Below are 23,449 nucleotides of genomic sequence, written 5' to 3' on the forward strand. Positions count from 1 at the left end.
TGTTCTTTGGAGGATCAGTGGGCTTGCTGGGTAGGGTAGCTACTTCCAAACTGTGTAGGGATTGTATGAAACCTTTCTGTTCAGTTGCTAGGGGACAGGGTTTTAAAGTAAGGAGCAGGAGGTTTAGAGAGAGGGAGAGAAAAAACCTTTTTCACCCAGAGAGTTGTGGATATCCAAACTCACCACCTGCAAGGATAGTGCGGATGGGAATCCTGAAGAGATTTAGGAATGATCTCAACAAGATCTCAAAAAGCCGTAAGATACAAGGGTATGGGTGAGAACAGATGGGTGTTTCGTGACCAATACAGAGCCAATGGGCTAAAGGGCTTGGTTTCCATGCTGTAAGGACCCTATGATTCTGTTGTACATTCACAGAAGCTCGGAGTGCATTGAGAATAAAGCAATCTGTGGGAAATGGAATTGCAAGTTCACCATCCAAGCTAAAATTGACAGCTTACTGCCCTCCACGTCAAAAAACGTGATGCTGGGAAAGCAAGCCTGTCAGCCAGTATCCGAGATTAGATTACCTACACTGTAGAAACAGGCCCTTTGGCCCAACAAGTCCACACCGACCCTCCAAAGAGTAACCCACTTCCCTCTGACTAATGCACCTAACACGCTGGGCAATCCCTCTAACCTGCACATCTTTGGATTGTGGGAGGAAACCCAGAGGAGAATGTGCAAACTCCACACAGACAGTCACCCGAGGCTGGAATCGAACCCAGGTCCCTGGCAGTGGGAGGCAGGAGTGCTAACCACTGAGCCACCATGCCACCCCAACTTTCTCCACCAATGAGCAGGAGAACATAGAAGATAGAACATTACAGCACAATATAGGCCCTTTGGCCCTCGTTGCGCCTTCCTGTAAAACCAATTTGAAGCCCATCTAACCTACACTTTTCCATTATCGTCCATATGTTTATCCAATGACCATTTAAATGATCTTAAAGTTGGTGAGTCTAATGCTGTTGCAGGCAGTGTGTTCCCACGCCCCTACTACTCTCTGAGGAAAGAAACTACCTCTGACATCTGTCCTATATCTATCACCCCTCAATTTAAAGCTATGTCTCCTCATGCTAGCCGTCACCACTTGAGAAAAAAAGCTCTCACTATCCAACTCTCTGATTATCTTATATGTCTCAATTAAGTCACCTCTCAACTTTCTTCTCTCTAATGAAAACAGCCTCAAGTCCTTCAACAGTTCCTCATAAGATCTTCCTTTCATAACAGGCAATATCCTAATTAATCTCCTCTGAACCCTTTCCAAAGCTTCCATATCCTTCCTAAGACCATAAGACATAGGAGTGGAAGTAAGGCCATTTGGCCCATCGCGTCCACTCCGCCATTCCATCATGGCTGATGGGCATTTCAACTCCACTTACCCGCATTCTCCCCCTAGCCCTTAATTCCTTGTGACATCAAGAATTTATCAATCTCTGCCTTGAAGACATTTAGCGTCCCGGCCTCCACTGCACTCTGCGGCAATGAATTCCACAGGCCCACCACTCTCTGGCTGAAGAAATGTTTCCGCATTTCTGTTCTGAATTTACCCCCTCTAATTCTAAGGCTGTGCCCACGGGTCCTAGTCTCCTCGCCTAACGGAAACAATTTCCTAGTGTCCACCCTTTCCAAGCCATGTATTATCTTGTAAGTTTCTATTAAATCTCCCCTTAATCTTCTAAACTCCAATGAATACAATCCCAGGATCCTCAGCCGTTCCTCGTAGGTTAGACCTACTATTCCAGGAATCATCCGTGTGAATCTCCGCTGGACACGCTCCAGTGCCAGTATGTCCTTCCTGAGGTGTGGGGACCAAAACTGGACACAGTACTCCAAATGGGGCCTAACCAGAGCTTTATAAAGTCTCAGTAGCACAACGGTGCTTTTATATTCCAACCCTTGAGATAGATGACAACATTGCATTCGCTTTCTTAATCACGGACTCAACCTACATGTTTACCTTTAGAGAATCCTCGACTAGCACTCCCAGATCCCTTTGTACTTTGGCTTTATGAATTCTCTCACCGTTTAGAAAGTAGTCCATGCTTGTATTCTTTTTTCCAAAGTGCAAGACCTCGCATTTGCTCACATTGAATTCCATCAGCCATTTCCTGGACCACTCTCCCAAACTGTCTAGATCCTTCTGCAGCCTCCCCACTGCCTCAGTACTACCTGCCTGTCCACCTAACTTCGTATCATCGGCAAACTTCGCTAGAATGCCCCCGGTCCCTTCATCCAGATCATTAATATATAATGTGAACAGCTGCGGCCCCAACACTGAACCCTGCGGGACACCACTTGTCACCGGCTGCCATTCCGAAAAAGAACCTTTTATCCCAACTCTCTGCCTTCTGTCAGACAGCCAATCCTCAATCCATACCAGTAGCTCACCTCGAACACCATGGGCCCTCACCTTGCTCAGCAGCCTCCCATGTGGCACCTTATCAAAGGCCTTTTGGAAGTCTAGATAGACCACATCCACTGGGTTTCCCTTGTCTAACCTACTTGTCACCTCTTCAAAGAATTCCAACAGATTTGTCAGGCATGACCTCCTCCTCTTCCTATAATGCAGCGACCAGAACTGTGCACAATACTCCAAGTGTGACCACAGCAGAATTTTGTACAGCTGCAACATGACCTTATGATTCCGAAACTCAATCCCTCTACTAATAAAAGGTAACACATTATATGCCTCCTTAACAAACCTATCAAACTGGGTGGCAACATTCAGGGATCTGTGTACATGGATACCAAATCTCTCTGCTCATCCACACAATCAAGAATCTTACCATTTGCCAATACTCTTTATTCCTGTTGCTCCTTCCAAAGAGAATCACCTCACACTTTTCCGCATTAAACTCCATTTGCCACCTCATAGCCCAGTTCTACAGCTTATCTATGTCCCTCTGTAACCTGCAACATCCTTCTACACCCTCATCTAGGTCATTTATAAAAATGACAAACAGCAGTGGCCCCAAAACAGTACACCACTAGTAACTGAACTCCAGGATGAACATTTCCCATCAACATCACCCTCTGTCTTCTTTCAGCTAGCTATTTTCTGATCCAAACCATTAAATCACCCTCAATCCTATGCCTCTGTATTTTGTGCAATAGCCTACCATGGGGAATCCTATCAAACACCTTACTGAGCTCCATATACACCACACCAACCACTTTACCCTCATCCACCTATTTGGTCACCTTCTCAAAGAACTCAATAAGGTTTGTGAGACACGGCCTACCCTTCACAAAACCGTGTTGACTATCCCTAATCAACTTATTCCTTTCTAGATGATTACAAATCCCATCTCTTATAACCTTTTCCAACACTTTACCCACAACTGGAGTAAGGCTCACTGGTCTATAATCACCAGGGTTGTCTCTAACCCCTTCTTGAACAAGGGGATATTTGCTATCCTCCAGTCTTCTGGCACTATTCCTGTAGACCATGATGACATAAAGATCAAACCCAAAAGTTCAACAATCTCCTCCCTAGCTTCCCAGAGAATCCTCGGATAAATCCCATCCAGCCCAGGGGACTTGTCTATTTTCACACTTTCCAGAATTGCTAACATTCCTTCCCGTGAACCTCAATCCTGTCTAGTCTCATAGCCTGTATCTCAGTATTCCCCTCAACAACATTGTCTTTTTCCAAGATGAATACTGATGAAAAATATTCATTTAGCACTTCCCCATCTCCTCAGACTCCACACACAATTTCCCACTACTGTCCTTGATTGGCCCTAATCTTTCTCTAGTCAGTCTTTTATTCCTGATATACTTGTAGAAAGCTTTAGTGTTTTCCTTGATCCTATCTGCCAACGACTTCTCTTGTCCCCTCCTGGCTCTTCTTAGTTCTCTCTTTAGGTCTTTCCTGGCTAACTTGTAACTCTCAACCACCCTAACTGAGCCTTCACGTCTCATCCTAACATAAGCCTTCTTCTTCTTCTTGACAGGAGATTCAACTTCTTTAGTAAATCACGGCTCCCTCACTCGACCACTTCCTTCCTGCCTGACAGGTACATACTTATTAAGGATGTGCTGTAGCTTTCCTTGAACAAGCTCCCCATTTCAATTGTGCATTGCAGTTTCCTTTCTCATCCTCTGCATCCTAAATCTTGCCTAATCGCATCATAGTTCCCTTTTCCCCAGCAACAACTCTTTCCCTCTGGTATATAATTATCCCTTTCCATCGCTAAATAAACATAACCGAATTATGGTCGCTCTCATCAAAGTGCCCACTTACCTCAAAATCTACCGAGGGCGGCATGGTGGCACAGTGGTTAGCACTGCTGCCTCACAGCACCTGAGACCCGGGTTCAGTTCAGGCGACTGACTGTGTGGAGTTTGCACGTTCTCCCCGTGTCTGCGTGGGTTTCCTCCGGGTGCTCCGGTTTCCTCCCACAGTCCAAAGATGTGCGGGTCAGGTGAATTGGCCACGCTAAATTGCCCGTAGTGTTAGGTAAGGGGTAAATGTAGGGGTATGGGTGGGTTGTGCTTCGGCGGGTCGATGTGGACTCGTTGGGCTGAAGGGCCTGTTTCCACACTGGAAGTAATCTAATCTAACACCTGGCTGGGTTTATTACCCAGTACCAAATCTAATGTGGCCTCACCCCCCTTGTTGGTTGGTCTACGTACTGTGGAGAGCGTGATGCTGGAAAAAGCACAACATGTTTTGCGCAAAAGCTTGAAACATTGATTTTCCTGCTTCCCAGATGCTCCCTGACCGGCTGTGCTTTTCCAGCACCACACTCACGACTCTGATCTCCAGCATCTGCAGTCCTCACTTTCTCCTTATCTACATGCACACATTGGACAAAAACTGACCCATCTAAAATACTCAAACTGTAGCATTTCCAATCAATATTTGGAAAGTTAAAGTCCCCTGTAACAACTACCCTGTCACTCTCACTCCTATCAAGAATCCTTTCCTCTGGAACTATTTAGAAGCCTATAGAAAACTCCCAACAGGGTGACCTCTCCTTTCCTGTTTCTAACCTTAGCCCATGTTACTTCAGTAGAAGAGTCCTCAAACATCCTTTCTGCCACCGTAATACTGTCCTTGACTAACAATGCCACCCCTACCCCTCTTTTACCATCTTCTCTGATCTTACTGAAACATCTCAATCCTGGAACCTACAACAACCATTCCTGTCCCTGCTCTATCCATGTCTCCGAAGTGGCCACAGCATCAAAGTCCCAGGTGTCAACCAATGCTGCAGGTTAACCCACCTTATTCCGGATACTCCTGGCTTTGAAATAAACACATTCAAATCAACTTCCTGCTTGCTGGTGGACTCTTGCGACCTTGAAACCTTATTTCTGACCTCACTGCTCTGAACCTCCTATACACTGGAGCTACGATTTTGGTTCCCACCCCCCTGCCGAATCAGTTTAAATCTTCCTGAAGAGCATTAGCAAATTTCCTCCCAGGGACTTGGTACCTCTCTGGTTCAGGTGAAGACCATCTGTTTGTAGAGGCATGGGCATGGGCATCAAACCAGAGATAACAACTCTGTTTGTTCTGGCACTAAGCTCCCTGAAGTTCTGCCTTAAATTCCTATCCCTTCTCCTACTGATGTCGTTGGTGCCTATGACTCAGGGCTGCTCCCCCTCCCCCTCAAGGATGCCAAAAACACGATCCGAGACGTCATGAACTCTAGCACCTGGGAGGCAACACACCAGCCGTGAGTCTCTCTCATGCTCACAGAACCTCCTATCTGTCCCCCTAACAATGGAGTCCCCAATGGCTAATATTCTGCTCCTCTTCCCCCTTCTCTTCTGAGCAACAGGGACAGACTCTGTGCCAGAGACCTGTACCCCATCGTGTACCCCTGGTAAATCCCCACCTCCCACCAAAATGGAATACTTGTTGTTGAGGGGAGCAGTCACAGGGGTTCCCTATACTGCCTGCTGGTTCCCTCCTGTCCCTTGACTGTAACCCATCTGCCTCTTTCTTGCACCTGAGGTGTGACTACCAGCCTGATGAAGGGCTTTTGCCCGAAACATCGATTTGCCTGCTCCTCAGAAGCTGCCTGAGCTGCTGTGCTTTTCCAGCACAGTTTGATTCTGATTTCCAGCATCTGCAGTCCTCACTTTCTCCCGGTTGGTTACTGCTCTACAGCAGCTTCAGTGACCCAGCTGGTTAAATCGCTCCTGATGCTGGAGATTTGTAGAGGGAGGAAGAGAGCTTCTTCAAGGAAGGCATCCTTGTAAGAGGATTTGTTTTGCTGAAATTTCTTCGGCAATGAAAATACCAAGAACTGGAACCGAAGGCTTACCATTTTCAATCTGTTCAACTTCACAAAAACGTGTTGCTTCAGGGGTGTGAACAAAGGCATGTGCATGGCCTGCACCGTCCTGTATTAAAGACAAATTCAGATACATTCCTTCATTTTCCTGGTCAGCATGTGAAGAGCAGTAAGGTACAGGCGAATAAATTGAAGGTCATTGTGAAACACTGTGCTGAAAAGCATTGCTTGTAAGGTCAAAGCAAACTGATTCATTAATAACAGTCAGAAGGGTATCCTGATTGAAAAATGAAAACACACAGTCAGGAATGAGCAGGGGGATTAACTGGATTTTCTTTCAAAGACAGTGAATAACTGTCCCACCTTCTCAGTTGAAAGTGAGGACTGCAGATGCTGGAGATCAGAGCTGAAAATGTGTTGCTGGAAAAGCGCAGCAGGTCAGGCAGCATCCAAGGAACAGGAGATTCGACATTTCAGAAGGGCTTATGCCCGAAACATCGATTCTCCTGTTCCTTGGATGCTGCCTGACCTGCTGCGCTTTTCCAGCAACACATTTTCAGCACGTTCTCAGTTGCTCTGTTCATGTCATCGTACTGGCTGAGGTTACTGTGAGGGTCCCACCATCTCTGGGGCGGCACAGTGCCTCAGTGGTTGGCACTACTGCCTCACAGCACTGGGTACGATTCCACCCTTGGGTGACTGTGTGGAATTTGCACGTTCTCCCCGTATCTGCGTGCAATTCCTCTGGGGGCTCTGGTTTCCTCTCACAGTTCAAAGATGTGCAGGTCAGGTGGATTGGCCACACGGAATGCAGGGTGTCAGAGACGGGATGGTTCTAGGTGGGATGTCCTTTGGAGGGTAAGTGTGGACTTGATGGGCCAAATGGCCTGCTTCCACACTGCAGGGATTCTATGGTCTCCTGGACCAAGGTAACCCTCAGGTTCTACTCACCAGAAGCATCTCTGGGATTGTGGTCACTTTATATCATCAGAATGCCAGAGGGAACCTTCACTGGGCAGGGGTGGAAAGCTGGAAGCTGAGGGTGGCTGTCCAGATAGCCAAAGGAAGTGTGAGGTGGACATATTGAAGGATTCACGCAGCAGTCTCAATATTGACTTTGACCATTGGAAAGGCTCGTCCAGGTATCACTGTACCCAGCACAGTCAAATAACACACAAGCAGATCTCCTTCACAAGCAAGTGCACAACTGAGGGAGAGGGAAAGTCCTGAATCAGCAACTCGACCAACACCCAGTCATCTCCACTATCCTGTCCACAAACCAGCAGAACCCTCTTAGATCCAGATCGGACTCAGCACACCCACTAGAATCTCACCAAGTGTCCCCGATAACAGATATCCTCCTTTTCCCCTCAAAATGGCGTGCATCTGTAAGCCCACAAGAATAGGAACAGCAGGAGGCCGTTTATCCCCTCAAACCTGCTCTGCCATTGGCTGACCCAACACTCCTCACATCGGCTTCCCACCCCACCTCACCTCCATGGAAGGCTCATTCAGAAAATAAGGAGGCACGGGATACAGGGAAACCTGTCTCTGGGTATAGAATTGGCTGGCCCGTAGAAGACAGAGGGTGGTAGTAGATGGAAAGTATTCAGCCTGGAGCTCAGTGACCAGTGGGTGTTCCGCAAGAATCTGTTCTGAAACCTCTGCTCTTTATGACTTTTATAAATGACTTGGAAGGCTGGGTTAGTAAGCTTGCCAATGTCAGGAAGGTTTGTGGAGTGGTGGATAGTGTGGAGGGCTATTGTAGGTTATAACGAGACATTGACAGGAAGCACAACCAGGTTGACAAATGGCAGATGGCGTTCAACCTGGAAAAGTGTGAAGTGATTCACTTTGGAAGGCTGAATTTGCATGCAGTACATAGGGTTAAAGATAGAATTCTCGGCAGTGTGGAGGAACAGAGTCCATGTCCATAGATCCCTCAGTGTTGCCACCCAAGGTGATAGGGCTGTTAAGAAGGTGTATGGTGTGTTTGCTTTCATTACCAGGAGGATTGGGTTTAAGAGCCGCGAGGTTATGCTGCAGCTCTATAGAGCTGGTTAGACCATGCAGAATATTGTGTTCAGTTCAGGTCGCCTCATTATAGGAAGTTGGTGGAAGCTCTAGAGAGGGTGCTGAGGAGATTTAGCAGAATACTGCCTGGACTGGAGGGCACGTCTTATGAAGAAAGGTTGAGGGAGCTAGAGGTTTTCTCACTGGAGTGAAGAAGGATGAGAGGTGATTTAAGAGAGGTGTACAAGATGATGAAAGGCATAGATAGAGTGAATAGCTAGAGGGCATTTTCCCAGGATGGAAATGGCTATCAGGAGGGGCTATAATTTTAAGGTGATTGGAGGAAGGTTTAGGGGAATGTCAGAGGTAGGTTCTTTACACAGAGAGTGGTGGGTGTGTGGAATGCACTGACAGGAGGGGTAGTAGAGTCAGAGACATTAGGGATATTTAAGCGACTCTTGGATAGGCCCATGGATGAGTGTAAAATGAAAGGTATGTCAGTTAGAGTAGGATAAAAGGTCAGCACAACATCGAGGGCCGAAGAGCCTGTGTTGTACTGTACTGTACTGTTCTATGTTCTATAACCATGGATTTCCTGATTGATCAAGAATCAGTCTATCTCACTCCAACATGCTGTGATCGTCAGAGGGTATAGAGATCCAGTTTGTGTTTGGAGATGATTTGCACCTGAAAAGTTCATTTCCAAAGGAAACCCTTCCCCCAAAGCTGACATAATCCACAGGCACATCTCGTTCTCAGGGTGAGCTTCACTGATTTATGGTTTGTTCCCCTCACTATCCTGGATGGTAGCCAAGCCATTGAGTGTATGTTAGGCAGAGAGAGAGAAGTTCTTTACTAGTAAGGGATCGAGGGTTATGGGGAGAAGGCAGGAGAATGGGGTTGAGAAACATAGCAGCCATGATCGAATGATGGAGCAGACTCAATGGGCCAAATGCCAGAGGATAATGGAAATTAATCAACAATTTGCACTTCATGTAAAGGGAGACAATGAGGTCTGCAGATGCTGGAGATTAGAGTTGAGAGTGTGTTGCTGGAAAAGCACAGGCAGCATCCGAGGAGCAGGGAAATCAACATTTTGGGCAGGACCCCTTCATCAGGAATGAGGCTAGGAGCTTTGGGCGTGGAGAGTTAAATGAGATGAGGGTGGTGGGGCAGGGGAGAAGGTAGCTGAGAGTGCAATAAGTGGATGAAGGTGGGGTTAAAGGTGATAGGTCGGAGAGGAGGTTGGAGTGGATAGGTGGGAAGGAAGATTGACAGGTGGGACAGGTCATGAGGCCAGTTCCCTCATTTCCCCTCCCCTCACCTTACTCCAGTTCCAACCATCCAGCTCACCACTGCCCTCATGACCTGTCCCATCTGTCAATCTTCCTTCCCATCTATCTGCTCCACCCTCCTCTCTGACCTATCACCTTTATCCCCACATCCAGGACATTGGTTAGGCCACTGTTGGAATATTTTGTGCAATTCTGGTCTCCTTCCTTTGGGAAAGATGTTGTGAAACTTGAAAGGGTTCAGAAAAGATTTACAAGGATGTTCCCAGGGTTGGAGGGTTTGAGGTATAGGGTGAGGTTGAACAGGCTGGGGCTGCTTTCCCTGGAGCATCGGAGACTGAGGGATGACCTTTATCTAAGTTTACAAAATCATGAGGGGCATGGATAGGATAAAAAGACAAAATCTTTTCCCTGGAGTCAGGGAGTTCAGAACTAGAGGGCATAAGTTTAGGGTGAGAGAGGAAAGATATAAGAGACCTAAGGGGCAACTTTTTCATGCAGAGGGTGGTACGTGTATAGAATGAGCTGCCAGAGGAAATGGTGGAGGCTGGTACAATTACAACATTGAAAACGCATTTGGATGGGTATATGAATAGGAAGGGTTTGGAGGGATATGGGCCGGGTGCTGGTAGGTGGGACTAGATTGGGTTGGGATATCTGGTTGGCATGGACGAATTGGACTGAAGGGTCTGTTTCCATGCTATACATCTCTATGACTCTATTCAATACAATTTAAATCCTAGGAGTGGTGTGGCACAACTCACTCAGGGAGTTAGGATTGCTCCTGTATGAGCTGGACTCACCATTTATATACAGTAGCTATAAGGAGCGTGTCAGAGGTTGGGAATCCTGTGGCGTGTAACTCTCCTCCTGACTCCCCACAGCCTGTCCACCATCTACAAGGCACAAGTCAGGAGTGTGATGGAATACTCCCCATGTGCCCAGATGGGTGCAGCTCCAACAATACACAAGACACTCGACACCATCCAGGAGAAAGCAGCTCACATAAGTGATACCACAACCAAAGTGGCCACACCCACCAGCACCAATGCACAGTGCACTATTCACCAAGGCTGCTTCACATCTTCCAAACCCATGGTCACTACCACCTAGAAGGACAAGGGGATCAGATATTTGGGAACACCACCCCCTGCAAGTTTCCCTCCCCAGCCTGACTTCGAAATATATCGCCATTCCTTCAGTGTCGCTGGGTCAGAATCCTGGATTTCCCTCCCTAAGGGCATTGGGGGTCACCTCACAGCACATGGAGTGCAGCGGTTCAAGAAGGCAGCTCACCCCCACCTTCTCAAGGGGCAACTAGGGATGGGCAATAAAAACAACTGAAGTCCACATTCTGTGTGCAAAGTTACAAATGTAAACCTCAACTAAGGTGAACACACAGGCCACACGAGTTGCCCTCTGCACCTAATGCTCATGCAAAGCTTGTTACCCCTGGCCAGTGTTCAGTGCTAGGGGAAAGCGAGGACTGCATATGCTACATTAATGACTGCATTGTTTAGATTAGATTACTTACAGTGTGGAAACAGGCCCTTCGGCCCAACAAGTCCACACTGACCCACCGAAGCGCAACCCACCCATACCCCTACATTTACCCCTTACCTAACACCACGGGCAATTTAGCATGGCCAATTCACCTGACCTGCACATCTTTGGACTGTGGGCGGAAACCGGAGCACCCGGAGGAAACCCACGCAGACACGGGGAGAACGTGCAAACTCCACACAGACAGTCGCCTGAGGTGGGAATTGAACCCGGGTCGCTGGCGCTGTGAGGCAGCAGTGCTAACCACCGTGCCACCGTGCCGCCCATTGGCACTGCCTCGTACTCCCACGAGGAGATTGAACAGTTCATCAACTTCACCTACACTTCCCGCCCCCACCCCTGACCTCAAGTTCACATGGAGCATCCCCGAGACCTCCCTCCCCTTCCTGGACTTCTCCATTTCTGTCTCTGGTGACTGATTTAACATGGACAGCTAATTCAAACTGACCAACTCCCACAGCTACCTGTACTACACCTCCTGCAGCTCCCCACCTTCCCCCCTCCACTCCACTCTATCGTATCTGCTCCAGGAGGAATAATTCCACTCCAGGACATCCCTGACGGCATCCTATTTCAAAGACCTTAATTTTACCCCCACATAGTCAACAATGCCCTCCAGCACATTTCATCCACTTCCTGCACCACCACCCTCGAAACCACCCCTCAATCACAGCAAAGACAGAACCCCCCCGGTCCTCACCTTCCATCCCACCAATCTCCGGATGTATTGCATCATCTTCTGCCTTTTCCGCCACCCACAGTCTGACCCCACCCCCTGCCCACCCCTATCTGTGTTCTGCAGAGGCCATTCCCTCTGCGACCCCCTTGTTAGGTCCACGCTCCCCACCAACCCACCCTCCATAGCCGGTACCTTCCCCTGCCATCACATGAAGTGCCCACACCCCCCACCATCTCCATCCAAGGCCCTAAACAATCATTTTAAGTCTGGAAGAGATTTTCCTGCACATCTTCCCACCTCATTTACCGCATCTGTTGCTCTTGATGTGGTCTCCTGTCCATCGGGGAGGCCGAGCACACACTCATGGAGCAGTTCAGGGAACATCTCTGGTCCACACGCACCGACCAACCCCACCACCCCCTGGCCAATTCCCCCTCCCACTCTCCCAAGGACATACAAATCCTGGGCCGTCTCCACCTCCAAACCAAAGCCACCCGACGCCTGGATGAAGAACACCTCATCTTCTGCCTCAGGATCCTACAACCACTTGGCATCAACGTTGACTTCACCAGTTTCCAAATCTCCCCTCCCCCCACTTCATCCCAGATCAAACCTTCCAACTTGGCACAGTTCTTTTGACCTGACCCACCCATCCATCTTCCTTTCCATCTATCTGCCCTCCCCACTGACCGATCACAATCACTCCCTACCTCCACCCACCAATCACCGTTCCACCTACCTTCCCCCCACCAGCACCAACCCCACTCCCCTGTTTATCTCTCAGTGACCTCTCCCCCCTACATTCCTGATGAAGGGCTTATACCTAAAACATCGACTCTCCTGACCCACGGATGCGGCCTGACCTGCTGTGCTTTTCCAGCACCACACAATGTTCAGCACTTCCTGCTGAAGAATCCTCTCGTGTGGCTTCAAGTTGGGATGATTCAGGCTCAACTTTGATGCTCTTTAGAATTGTCCGCTCGCTGTAACAGCAGCTGGCCTGTATATAATCACCGTAATAAAGCATTCCAAATGCTACCCATGAGTTGTTGAAAAATCAAACTTTAACCCTGAGCCAGGCCCAGTGCTAAAATGGCCATAACTTTGGTTGAAGATAGATTTTTGTAAAATGCCTTAAAGGAGGAAGAGAGAATTAGAAAAGCAGAGAGATTTGGCAGTGGGAATTCAGGAGTTCCAATCTTTGACAGCTGGCAGACAGTGATGAACCGAGTAAAGTTGAGGACACGCTGGGGGTGCAGGAGCAAGATATTGTCGGGGATTGAAGCCAGGTACCAAGATCAGTAGAGCTGAGGCTAGCAAAGGATTCCGAAACAAGAAGTGAGGAGTGTTTTGTTCATGAGAGGAAGCAATTTGGTCAGGGGCGACGAGAGCTTGTGAAATTAAATTCTAACAATGTCTCATGAACTGCTGCCTGAAATCCTTACTTTCTCCAGGCGCTTCCAAGGTGCCTCCTGAATATAGACCATTGCCCGTCTAACATGTCGAAAAGAAGTCAAGAAGTGATCACAAATATCCACGGCAAATTCTTCAATCGTTCGAACCTGACAAGACATAACATTTCATAAAACCATATGCAACAGTCAGCCATTCAGCCCATCAGGTCTGCTCTGCTATTCGATGGCTGGTGTGTTTATCCTTGACTCCACTTTCTCACCTTTTCCCCATGACTCTTAATTCTCTCCATGATTAAAAATCTATCGCTCTCATCCTAGAATATACATAATGACCCAGCCTCGACAGCCCCCTTTACAGATTCACCACCTTCTTTCAATATAAACTGAGGGTATTACTCATTTTCTTTATCTTTAACCCAATTATTCTAGAATCAAACTTAGCTTTCGTCTCCGTTCTGTTCAAAGTGGCAACTGATAGGCAGAGCAAGGGCAGCTTAAGTTCAAAGGCTGTGCTGGAGTAAGAGAGCAGCATGATGGTGATGTTGCTGGTTTCTCAACATCCCCCTCTGAGAGGATTTGAGTCCAAGTCTCAACGTGATCAAATTTAAACAGAAGCTGCTGGAAAACGTCGGCAGATCTGGCAGCATCTGTGAAGAGGAAAGGTCACTGGACTTGAAACATTAACTCTGATTTCACTGCCAGACCTGCTGAGCTTTCCCAGCAGTTTTGGTTTTTGTTTCTGGTTTACTGCACCCACAGTTCTTCTGGTTTTTATGACCAATTTAAATTAAATTAATTGGAATTGAAAAACAATCTCTGTGACGGTGACAGCTGTTATCACATTATCCTTAATGGGCTTTGCGTGTCGATTATTTAATTGGAAACACAGGTCTGCTCCATTAGTTTCTGCATCTACAATGGGGTTTTCAATCATTAAGAACACCCGAGAGACTTCGGGAATGGAAGATTCCTCCCCAAGACCAAAGCAACCTTGGAGAAATACCATAGGAACTAAGAATTGTAGTTGTTTCATTATCTCTGGGATATTTGTTCCAAAAATGCTGTGTTTGAGAAAGAAGAAGAACAGTAGAACCCCAGGAACTCCTCTCTCTACAAGAATCTCAGTGAGTCCCTCTCCCACTGCAACTCCCAGGTCATTTCCTCTGCAGCACGGTCCCGATGACTTGTCCGGACTTGTCCTACCTGCCTATTTCGTTTTCCACCAATCCACTCCACCCTCTCCTCCCCGACCTTCATCCCCTCCCCCACTCATCTATTGTACTCTATGCTACTTTCTCCCCACCCCCACCTTCCTCTCGCTTATCTCTCCATGCTTCAGGCTTTATTCCTGATGAAGGGCTTTTGTCCGAAACGTCGATTTTCCTGCTCCTCGGATGCTGCCCGAACTGCTGTGCTCTTCCAGCACCACTGATCCAGAATCTGGTTTCCAGCATCTGCAGTCATTGTTTTTACCTCGTTTGAATCCCAGGAACAGCCCTTCAGCCCATCGAGCCTGCTCTGACACACAACGCCTTTCTAAAAGAAAACCCTTTTGTCTCTACACGCTCCATATCCGTCTATGCCCTGCCTACTCGTGTGTCTGTCAAGGTGCCTCTTAGACATTGCTATGGTATCCATCTCCACCAGCAGCACATTCCAGACCCTTACCACTCTCTGTGTAAACAAACATCTCCTTTAAACTCTCCCCTTTTTACCTTAAACCTATCTTCCCCAGTAATTGACATTTCTACCCGGGGATAAAGACTCTGACTCTCTAGTTCATCCACGCCTCTAATAATTTTGGAAAATTCTCAGGTTGCCCCTCATTCTTGCTCAGGTGAAAACAAACCAAGTTTGTCCAATCTCTCCTCATAGCTAATACCCTCCAAACCAGGCAACACCCTTGTAAACAATCTCTGTACCCTCTCTATAGCCTCCACCTCCTGGTGGTGTGGCTATAGACGGAACACAACATTCCAAATGTGGCCAAACTAAAGTTCTAAACAGTGTTGAGAGAGTGGTGCTGGAAAAGCACAGCAGGTCAGGCAGCATCCCAAGGAACAGGAGAGTCGATATTTCGGGCATAAGCCCATCATCAGGAATGAGGCTTGTGGGCCCAGGAGGCTGAGAGATAAATAGGAGAGGGGTGGGGCTGGGGGGAAGGTAGCTGAGAGTGTGATAGGTTATCCCTCAGCCCCCTTGGCCCACAAGCCTCATTCCTAATGAAGGGTTTATGCCCAAAAGATCAATTCTCCTGCTCCTCAGATGTTGCCTGACCTGCTGTGCTTCTCCAGCACCACACTCTCGACTCTAATCTTCAGCATCTGCAGTCCTCACTTTCTCCTCAAAGTTCGAAACAATTGCAACATGACTTGCCAATTTTTACACTCTGTGCCCTAACTGATGAAGCCAAACATGCCATAAACCTTCTTGACCACCTTACCCAGTTGTGTTGCCAATTTCAGAGAATTGTGGATCTGTATGCCTAGATCCCTCTGTATGTTGAAGACGGCCATTTCATTCAGCCTTGCTCCTCACTGGTTAATGAAGGAGATGTTACCTTTCTAATGTTTGGGACAAGATACTGAGCGACCAATGGAGACAGTAAGGGGGGGGCCGATGCTGGAAGCCAGTGTTGATAGGTGTGGAGCTGGAAACGCACAGCAGGTCAGTCAGCATCTGAGAAGGGTTTCGGTCTGAAACCTTATCTTTCCTGCTCCTCAGATACTGTCTGACCTGCTGTGCTCTTCCACTGACTGGCCCATTTTGTGTATACTGGGTGGAAGCAGCAGGTTGCATTGACACCACCGTAGTGTCCAATTGTTCGATTGGTCGGTGTTGATTACGTGAGCCTGATAACCGACCCCTGCTCACTGTGCTCAATTGAACCATCGTCATCACCACCAACGGTCCCTCACAGACAAGGATGACTCTCTCCCACTCTCAGGGTGAGTCCGTGTGTGGCTGTATAGCCTGATGGGGCTACGGTAGGCTCTGTTACACTGGGGGCAGGAGGTGGTCATGGGAAGGGGGTGGGTGAGATGTTGGTGTAGCTGCGTGCTCCTTTCTGTTTTCCCTGGCTTCTGCTTTTTCCCTACAGCAAGTCTCAAGGTGCACAATACCTTCCTGGATGCTCCTCCTCCTCCACTTTTGGGGTAATCTTGGGCCATTGTTTCCCATGTGTCTGTGGAAATGCTGCCAGTGAAGGGTATCCCTGAAGCACTTCCTCGGTCCACCTGCCGTTTCGGAGCTGGGAGTAGAACCCCGGCTTGGGGAGTCTTGTGTCGGTCATGGGGATGATGTGCCCAGTTCATCGCAGCCGACTGGGGGGTAGGGGTGGGGGTGAGGGGTGGGGGTGAATGCGGTCAGTGCCTCAATGCTGGGGATGTTGGCCTGGTTGAAGGCGCTGGCGTTGGTGCTGCTTTCCTCCCAGTGGATTCACAGGAACGTGCCCGGGGAGCGTTGGTGGGACTGCTCCAATGCCCTGAGGTATCTGCTGTCAAACTGAACCATGGTATGTAAGCAGACAGGGCAGCAGAGCTATGGCATAGTGATGTGTCTGAACTCTCAATGATAATGTTTGTAAGAGGAGAGCTGGAATAGTCTGTACCAGTGACGGTGTGCTTCCCTGCAAGTGGAGAGATGGTGATGTGTTAATGTCACTGGGTTGGGAAGCTAGGACACCAGGCCCATCATTGTTGTGAGGGTATGAGTTCCTGTCCCACTGTGGTGGCTGGTGAGATCTGATTTCAATAAAAACAGGCTTGACAGGAGCTACTGTCAGTTGTTGTAAAATAAAAAAAAATCTAGCTTACTGCTGTCCTTTAAGGTAGAAAGTCTACCCTCCCAGCTCTGCATCTGACCCACAGCTATGCGGGTGGCACTGGGAACTTAGACATGGGCATAAATACTGGTAGAAGCAAAATGCCCACACCAATGCTCTGGTCTAAATAAAAAAACATAGAACATAGAACAATACAGCACAGAGCAGGCCCTTCGGCCCGCGATGTTGCGCCGAACATCTATCCTAGATTAAGCACCCATCCATGTACCTATCCAATTGCCGCTTAAAGGTCACCAATGATTCTGACTCTACCACTCCCACGGGCAGCGCATTCCATGCCCTCACCACTCTGGGTAAAGAACCCACCCCTGACAACTCCCTATACGTTCCACCCTTCACCTTAAATTTATGTCCCCTTGTAACACTCTGTTGTACCCGGGGAAAAAGTTTCTGACTGTCTACTCTATCTATTCCTCTGATCATCTTATAAACCTCTATCAAGTCACCCCTCATCCTTCGCCGTTCCAACGAGAAAAGGCCGAGAACTCTCAACCTATCCTCGTACGACCTAGTCTCCATTCCAGGCAACATCCTGGTAAATCTTCTCTGCACCCTCTCCAAAGCTTCCACATCTTTCCTAAAGTGAGGCGACCAGAACTGCACACAGTACTCCAAATGTGGCCTAACAAAAGTCCTGTACAGCTGCAACATTACTTCACGACTCTTGAATTCAATCCCTCTGCTAATGAACGCTAATACACCATAGGCCTTCTTACAAGCTCTATCCACCTGAGTGGCAACTTTCAAAGATCTATGTACATAGACCCCAAGATCCCTCTGTTCCTCCACCTGACTAAGAACCCTACCGTTAACCCTGTATTCCGCATTCTTATTTGTGCTTCCAAAATGGACAACCTCACACTTGACAGGGTTGAACTCCATCTGCCACTCCTCAGCCCAGCTCTGCATCATATCTAAGTCCCTTTGCAGTTGACAACAGCCACCCTCACTATCCACAACTCCACCAATCTTCGTATCATCTGCAAATTTATTGACCCACCCTTCAACTCCCTCATCCAAGTCATTAATAAAAATTACAAACAGCAGAGGACCCAGAACTGATCCCTGTGGAACTCCACTTGTAACTGGGCTCCAGGTTGTATATTTACCATCTACCACCACTCTCTGACTTCGACCGGTTAGCCAGTTTTCTATCCAATTGGCCAAGTTTCCCTCTATCCCATGCCTCCTGACTTTCCGCATAAGCCTACCATGGGGTAGACATGTCATAGTCACTGACAGAGAGAAAGAGAAAAATCCTTTCCAAGTCAAAACACCCCAGAATTACCCGAAGGGATATCCAAATTTTATTCAAACTGGAACCAAACCACAAGCCAATGCTGTAAGCTGAAGACATTTGAAAACATTGTCCCAATCTCTGGAGGTAATGTTCCTGCACACTGAGAAACTACCATCTACTTTACATAGCTGTGTCAATAACCAAGCATATCGAGTACACAAACATAGTACCCAGGATGTGTTTACACAGTGCTGACACCCTCTTGTATAAAGATTAACTTTGGGACGTTTAGAGAGAATTTAAGTAAACTTTTTGTCACCCAGAGTCATAGAGTGCATCACAGAAACAGAACCTTCGGTCCAACTTGTCTATGCTGACCAGATATCATAAATTAATCTGTATTCATTTGCCATATCCCTCTAAACCCTTCCTATTCATATACCCATCCAGATGCTTTTTAAATGTTGTAATTGTACCAGCCTCCACCACTTCCTCTGGCAGCTCATTCCCCACACACACCACCCTCTGTGTGAAAAAGTTGCCCGTTAGGTCCTTTTTAAATCTTTCCTCTCACCCTCTGGTTCTGGACTCCACCGCCCCAGAGAAAAGATCTTGTCTATTTACCCTATCCATGCCCCTCATAATTTTATAAATCTCTATAAGGTCACCCCTCAGCCTCCAACGCTCCAGGGAAAACAGCCCCAGCCTGTTCAGCTCAAACTCTAACTAACTCCTGGACACAGGTACCATGACACTATTTAACTACTATTTAGATATGCTATATTATACAGGTTATGGGCCCTATACTGGTAAATGGTGTTAGATTAGATAAGTGCTTAATGACCAACATGGACATGATGGGGCTGAACAGCCTCTTACCATACTGTAAAACTCTGACTCTATAGTCTAGTGTGCAAGGAAGACTGGGTTACCGTCACAAGTTATGGAGGTTGGTTAGCTCAGTTGGCAGGGCAGCTGGTTTATAGGAGTCAAAAGGTGTGCTGCTGGAAAAGCACAGCAGGTCAGGGAGAATCCAAGGAGCAGGAGTGTCAACATTTCAGGGATAAGCCCTTTATCAAGAATGTGGGGGATGGGCAAGGGGGCTGAGAGTAGGGCTGGGGAGAAGGTAGCTTGGAAGGCGATAGGTAGATGAAGGTGAGGTGTGATGGTGATAGGTTGGGAGGGTGGCATGGAAAAGTGGGCAGAAAGATGGACAGGTGGGACATTTCAAGAGAGCGGTGCCCATCTACTGTGTCCGCTGCTCTTGATGTGGTCTCCGCTACACTGGGGAGACAGGGCACCAACTCACCAAACATTTCAGGGTACATCTCTGGGATACACGCACCCAACAATCCCACTGCCCTGTGGCTGACCACTTCAACACCCTCTCCCACTCCACCAAGGACGTTGGGCCTTCTCCAACGCCAAGTCCTAGCCACTCGATAACTGGAGGAATAATGCCTGATCTTCTGCCTTGGGATATTCCAACCACGCGGCATCAATATTGACTTCACCAGTTTCCTCCCCTTCCCCCATCTTATCCCAGATCCAACCCTGCAACATGGCACCATCCTCTTGACCTGTCCTACCTGTCCATCTTCCTTCCTGCCAACCCACTCCACCCTCCGTTCCAACTTATCACCACCCCACCTTCATCTACCTATCGCCTTCCCAGCTACCTTTCCCCCAGCCCCACCACCCCCTCCCATTTATCTCTCAGCCCCCTTGCCCCTCCCCACATTCCTGATGAAGAGCTTATGACTGAAATGTTGTCTCTCCTGCTCCTTGGATGCTGCCTGACCTGCTGTGCTTTCCCAGTGCCACACTTTTTGACTGACTCTCCAGCATCTGCGGTCCTCACTTTCTCCTAGCTGGTTTATAACAGCTCAGGCTGACTGTGGTTACTGTGAAGGGCTGTCATTCCCACCCTCTCCCTTTCCCTGACCTGTGGTGACCCTCACTATAAGCCAACAACATCATCTCTCTCTAATGGGTCTGTCACAACTTTACATTTACAGCAACAAGGTAGCTGGTGGGTTGCGCTTCGGCGGGTCGGTGTGGACTTGTTGGGCCGAAGGGCCTGTTTCCACACTGGAAGTAATCTAATCAACAAAACCCAGAAGCACACTTACTCCTTTGAGCTTAGCCAAGGCGTGAATGGTATTTTTCATCGTGTCAGTCGGAATAATATCAGAATTGTCTCCATGCATGTAATCCTTTAAGGTCTTCAGTGTAAGCTGAATGTTAGCTTCAAACTCTTTGATGTAATGACGCTTTCCCTCTCTTCTGATCGTGAGGACCTTCACCACATCTTTCCCGTATCCAGTCCGGACAAATTCCACATCTCCCTGCATTGCAAAGGAAAACATTATCGGGTCAAAACCATCAGGGAGAACATTCCGGAAGGGTGAAGCTCCTTTGGATAACACCTGAGGAGAGAGGGAGAGACAGAGAGAGAGAGAGGCATGAAATACTCAGTCCAGCCTTTGATCCTCCACAGGGACATGTCAGGGTTCTGGCTGTTGTTCACTCTCAACAGATGCTCCCTCATCACCTGAGACCTTCCAGAATCTTCTCCAGTGTTGTATCTGAACATCAGAGATGTGATGGCCAAGCTAGACTATCAATCCAGGGAATTGAGGTAATCATGTGGGTACCTGGTGTAAACATTCCACTGTGCAATACAGAATAACACGACAAAATGTACACATAAAAACCGATGTTCACTGTGAAGACACTTCCACCTGCTGGAACCACCCACGGAGAGTTTGCATGTGACCTAGTAGACAACAACCAAGATAAATAATGTATGGAAAACTGTGCAAACCTCGGATATGATGCCCACCTGGTTAAGACCCTCGAAAATTAAGGAATAGGAGCAGGAGAAGACCATTCAGTCTATTGAGCCCGTTCCACTTCCCAACATGGTTATGGCTGATTATGCTGAAAATCCACATTCCAGCTCATTCCATTTATCCCTTGAACTCCTGAAAAACCAAAACATCTGTCCTTCCCAGGCTTAAGTGATGGACTATTAACAATCTTCAGCAATCTGGGAAGAGTGTCCTGCAATCAGTCTCGTAGTGAAGCATTCTGGGAAGAGTGTCCCGCAGTCAGTCTCGCAGTGGAGCATTCTGGGAAGAGTGTCAAAAAGTAACTCAAGGGTACAGGAAGCAGCTACATGAGTGAATATATATATATAAATAAATTAATAAGATCAATAGTACAAAAGTCCAGAGAGGAATGCCCTTACAGTAATTGAGTTGAAGGGCAGTCTAAGGATTTAGTTTAAAGGGGTATGTCATGGAGGGAGAGTTCGGGGCGAGGTGTATTCCTCCTAACCCATGCAGGATGGAAGTGAGACCCCATTGCAGTGCCCGGGATCAGTCTGTCTACAGGAAGGGTCTCCAGCTGCAGGTCCTGGAAGTCTGGGTTTTGGACCTGGAGCAGGGAATGTTTTATTCATTCCCAGGATGTGGGTGTCACTGGCCATCTCTAAGTACCCAGAGGGCAGTTGAGAATGAACCACATCGCTGTGGGTCTGGGAGTCACATGCAGACCAGACTGGGTAAGGATGGCAGCTTCCTTCCCTAAATGTTTATTGACTTCAAATTGCAACATCTGCCATGGTTTGTTTTGAACTCAGATCCGTGAACTCAGTGGATAATGTGAGGCTATCCACTTTGGTAGTGGGCTGGTTATAATCTGAATGGTATTGGATTGGGAAAAGGGAAGGCACAATGAGAGCTGAGTGTCTCTCATTTACCAGTCATTGAGAGTAAGCTAGCAGGCGATGAAGAAAGAAAATGGTCTTCACAGTGAAAAGATTTGCGTACAGGAGCAGGGCTGTCTTACTGCCATTGTACAGGGTCTTGGTGAGGCCACACCTGGAGTATCATATGCTATTTTGGTTTCCTTATTCGAGGAAGGATGTTCTGGGATGGAGGGATGTAGCAAAGATTTATTAGACTCATTCCCTTGGAAGGTAGGAGTGATGTATGAGGAAAGGTTGGATCAGTTAGGATTATATTCACTGGAATTTAGAAGAATATAAACAAGATCTCATAGACACCTAGAAAAGTCTAACAGAAGTAGAAAGCAGGAAGGATATTGCTGTTGACTGGGGAGTCCGGAACTAGGGACCACTGTCTAAGGATGGAGAATCTAGAGAAATGAGATGAAGAGAGTGGGGAATTCTCCACCACAGAAAGTGGTTAAGGCCAAAGCATTCGGTGTTTTCAAGAAGGAGTTAGATATAGTTCTCAGGGCTAAAGGTGTCAAAGAGTACAGAGAGAAAGTGACTGAGTTGCTTGATCAGCCATGATCATATTAAATAGCCTGATTTTCGGGGTGAAATTTAAATTCATTTAATTAATAAATCTGGAATTAATAACAATAATCAGTAATAGAGACCATGAACTATCACTTATCAAGCGTCTTCCCTGGTATTATTACAGTCCTGAATGGGCATCTCAAATTTTAAATGTAATGTTGATCTCTCTCTGTGTGTGCATCTTCTCTGCAGCTGTTACACTGTATTCCTCGCTCTGTTAGCTAGCTGAAAGAAGACAGAGGATGGTGGTTGATGGGAAATGTTCATCCTGAACTTCAGTTATGAACGATGGACCGCAAGGATCTGGTTTGGGGCCACTGCTGTTTGTCATTTTTATAAATGATCTGGATGAGGGTGTAGAAGGACGGGTTAGTAAATTTGTGGATGACACTAAGGTCGGTGGAGTTGTGGTCAGTGCGGAAGGATGTTGCAGATTACAGAGGGACATAGATAAGCTGCAGAGCTGGGCTGAGAGGTGGCAAATGGAGTTTAATATAGAAAAGTGTGAGGTGATTCATTTTGGAAGGAGTAACAGGAATACAGTATACTGGGTGAATGGTAAGATTCTTGGTTGTGTAGATGAGCAGAGAGATCTTGGTTTCCGTGTACATAAATCCCTGAAAGTTGCCACCCAGATTGATAGGGTTGTTAAGAAGGTATACAGTGTGTTAGCTTTTATTGGTGGAGGGATTGAGTTTTGGAGCCATGAGGTCATGCTGCAGCTGTACAAAACTCTGGAGTGGCCACATTTGGAATATTACGTACAGTTCTGAACATCAAAATATAGGAAGGATGTGGAAGCATGGAAAGGGTTCA

At 47.5% G+C, this 23,449-nt stretch overlaps 1 protein-coding gene across 1 annotated transcript in view; it reads right to left on the reverse strand.

Moving 5' to 3' along the window:
• Positions 1-20,669, reverse strand: part of uox (urate oxidase) — a 31,785-nt gene extending 11,116 nt beyond the window's left edge. The window contains exons 1-3 of the mRNA XM_060829616.1: positions 20,433-20,669; positions 13,247-13,363; positions 6,285-6,363 (exon numbers count right to left, since the gene is read on the reverse strand). Of these exons, the coding sequence (XP_060685599.1) occupies positions 6,285-6,363; positions 13,247-13,363; positions 20,433-20,669 (433 nt within the window). The remainder of the gene's footprint in view (positions 1-6,284; positions 6,364-13,246; positions 13,364-20,432) is intronic.
• Positions 20,670-23,449: the final 2,780 nt, after the last annotated feature.

The sequence above is a fragment of the Hemiscyllium ocellatum genome, chromosome 9, assembly GCF_020745735.1.
Source record: "Hemiscyllium ocellatum isolate sHemOce1 chromosome 9, sHemOce1.pat.X.cur, whole genome shotgun sequence".
Taxonomy (NCBI): domain Eukaryota; kingdom Metazoa; phylum Chordata; class Chondrichthyes; order Orectolobiformes; family Hemiscylliidae; genus Hemiscyllium; species Hemiscyllium ocellatum.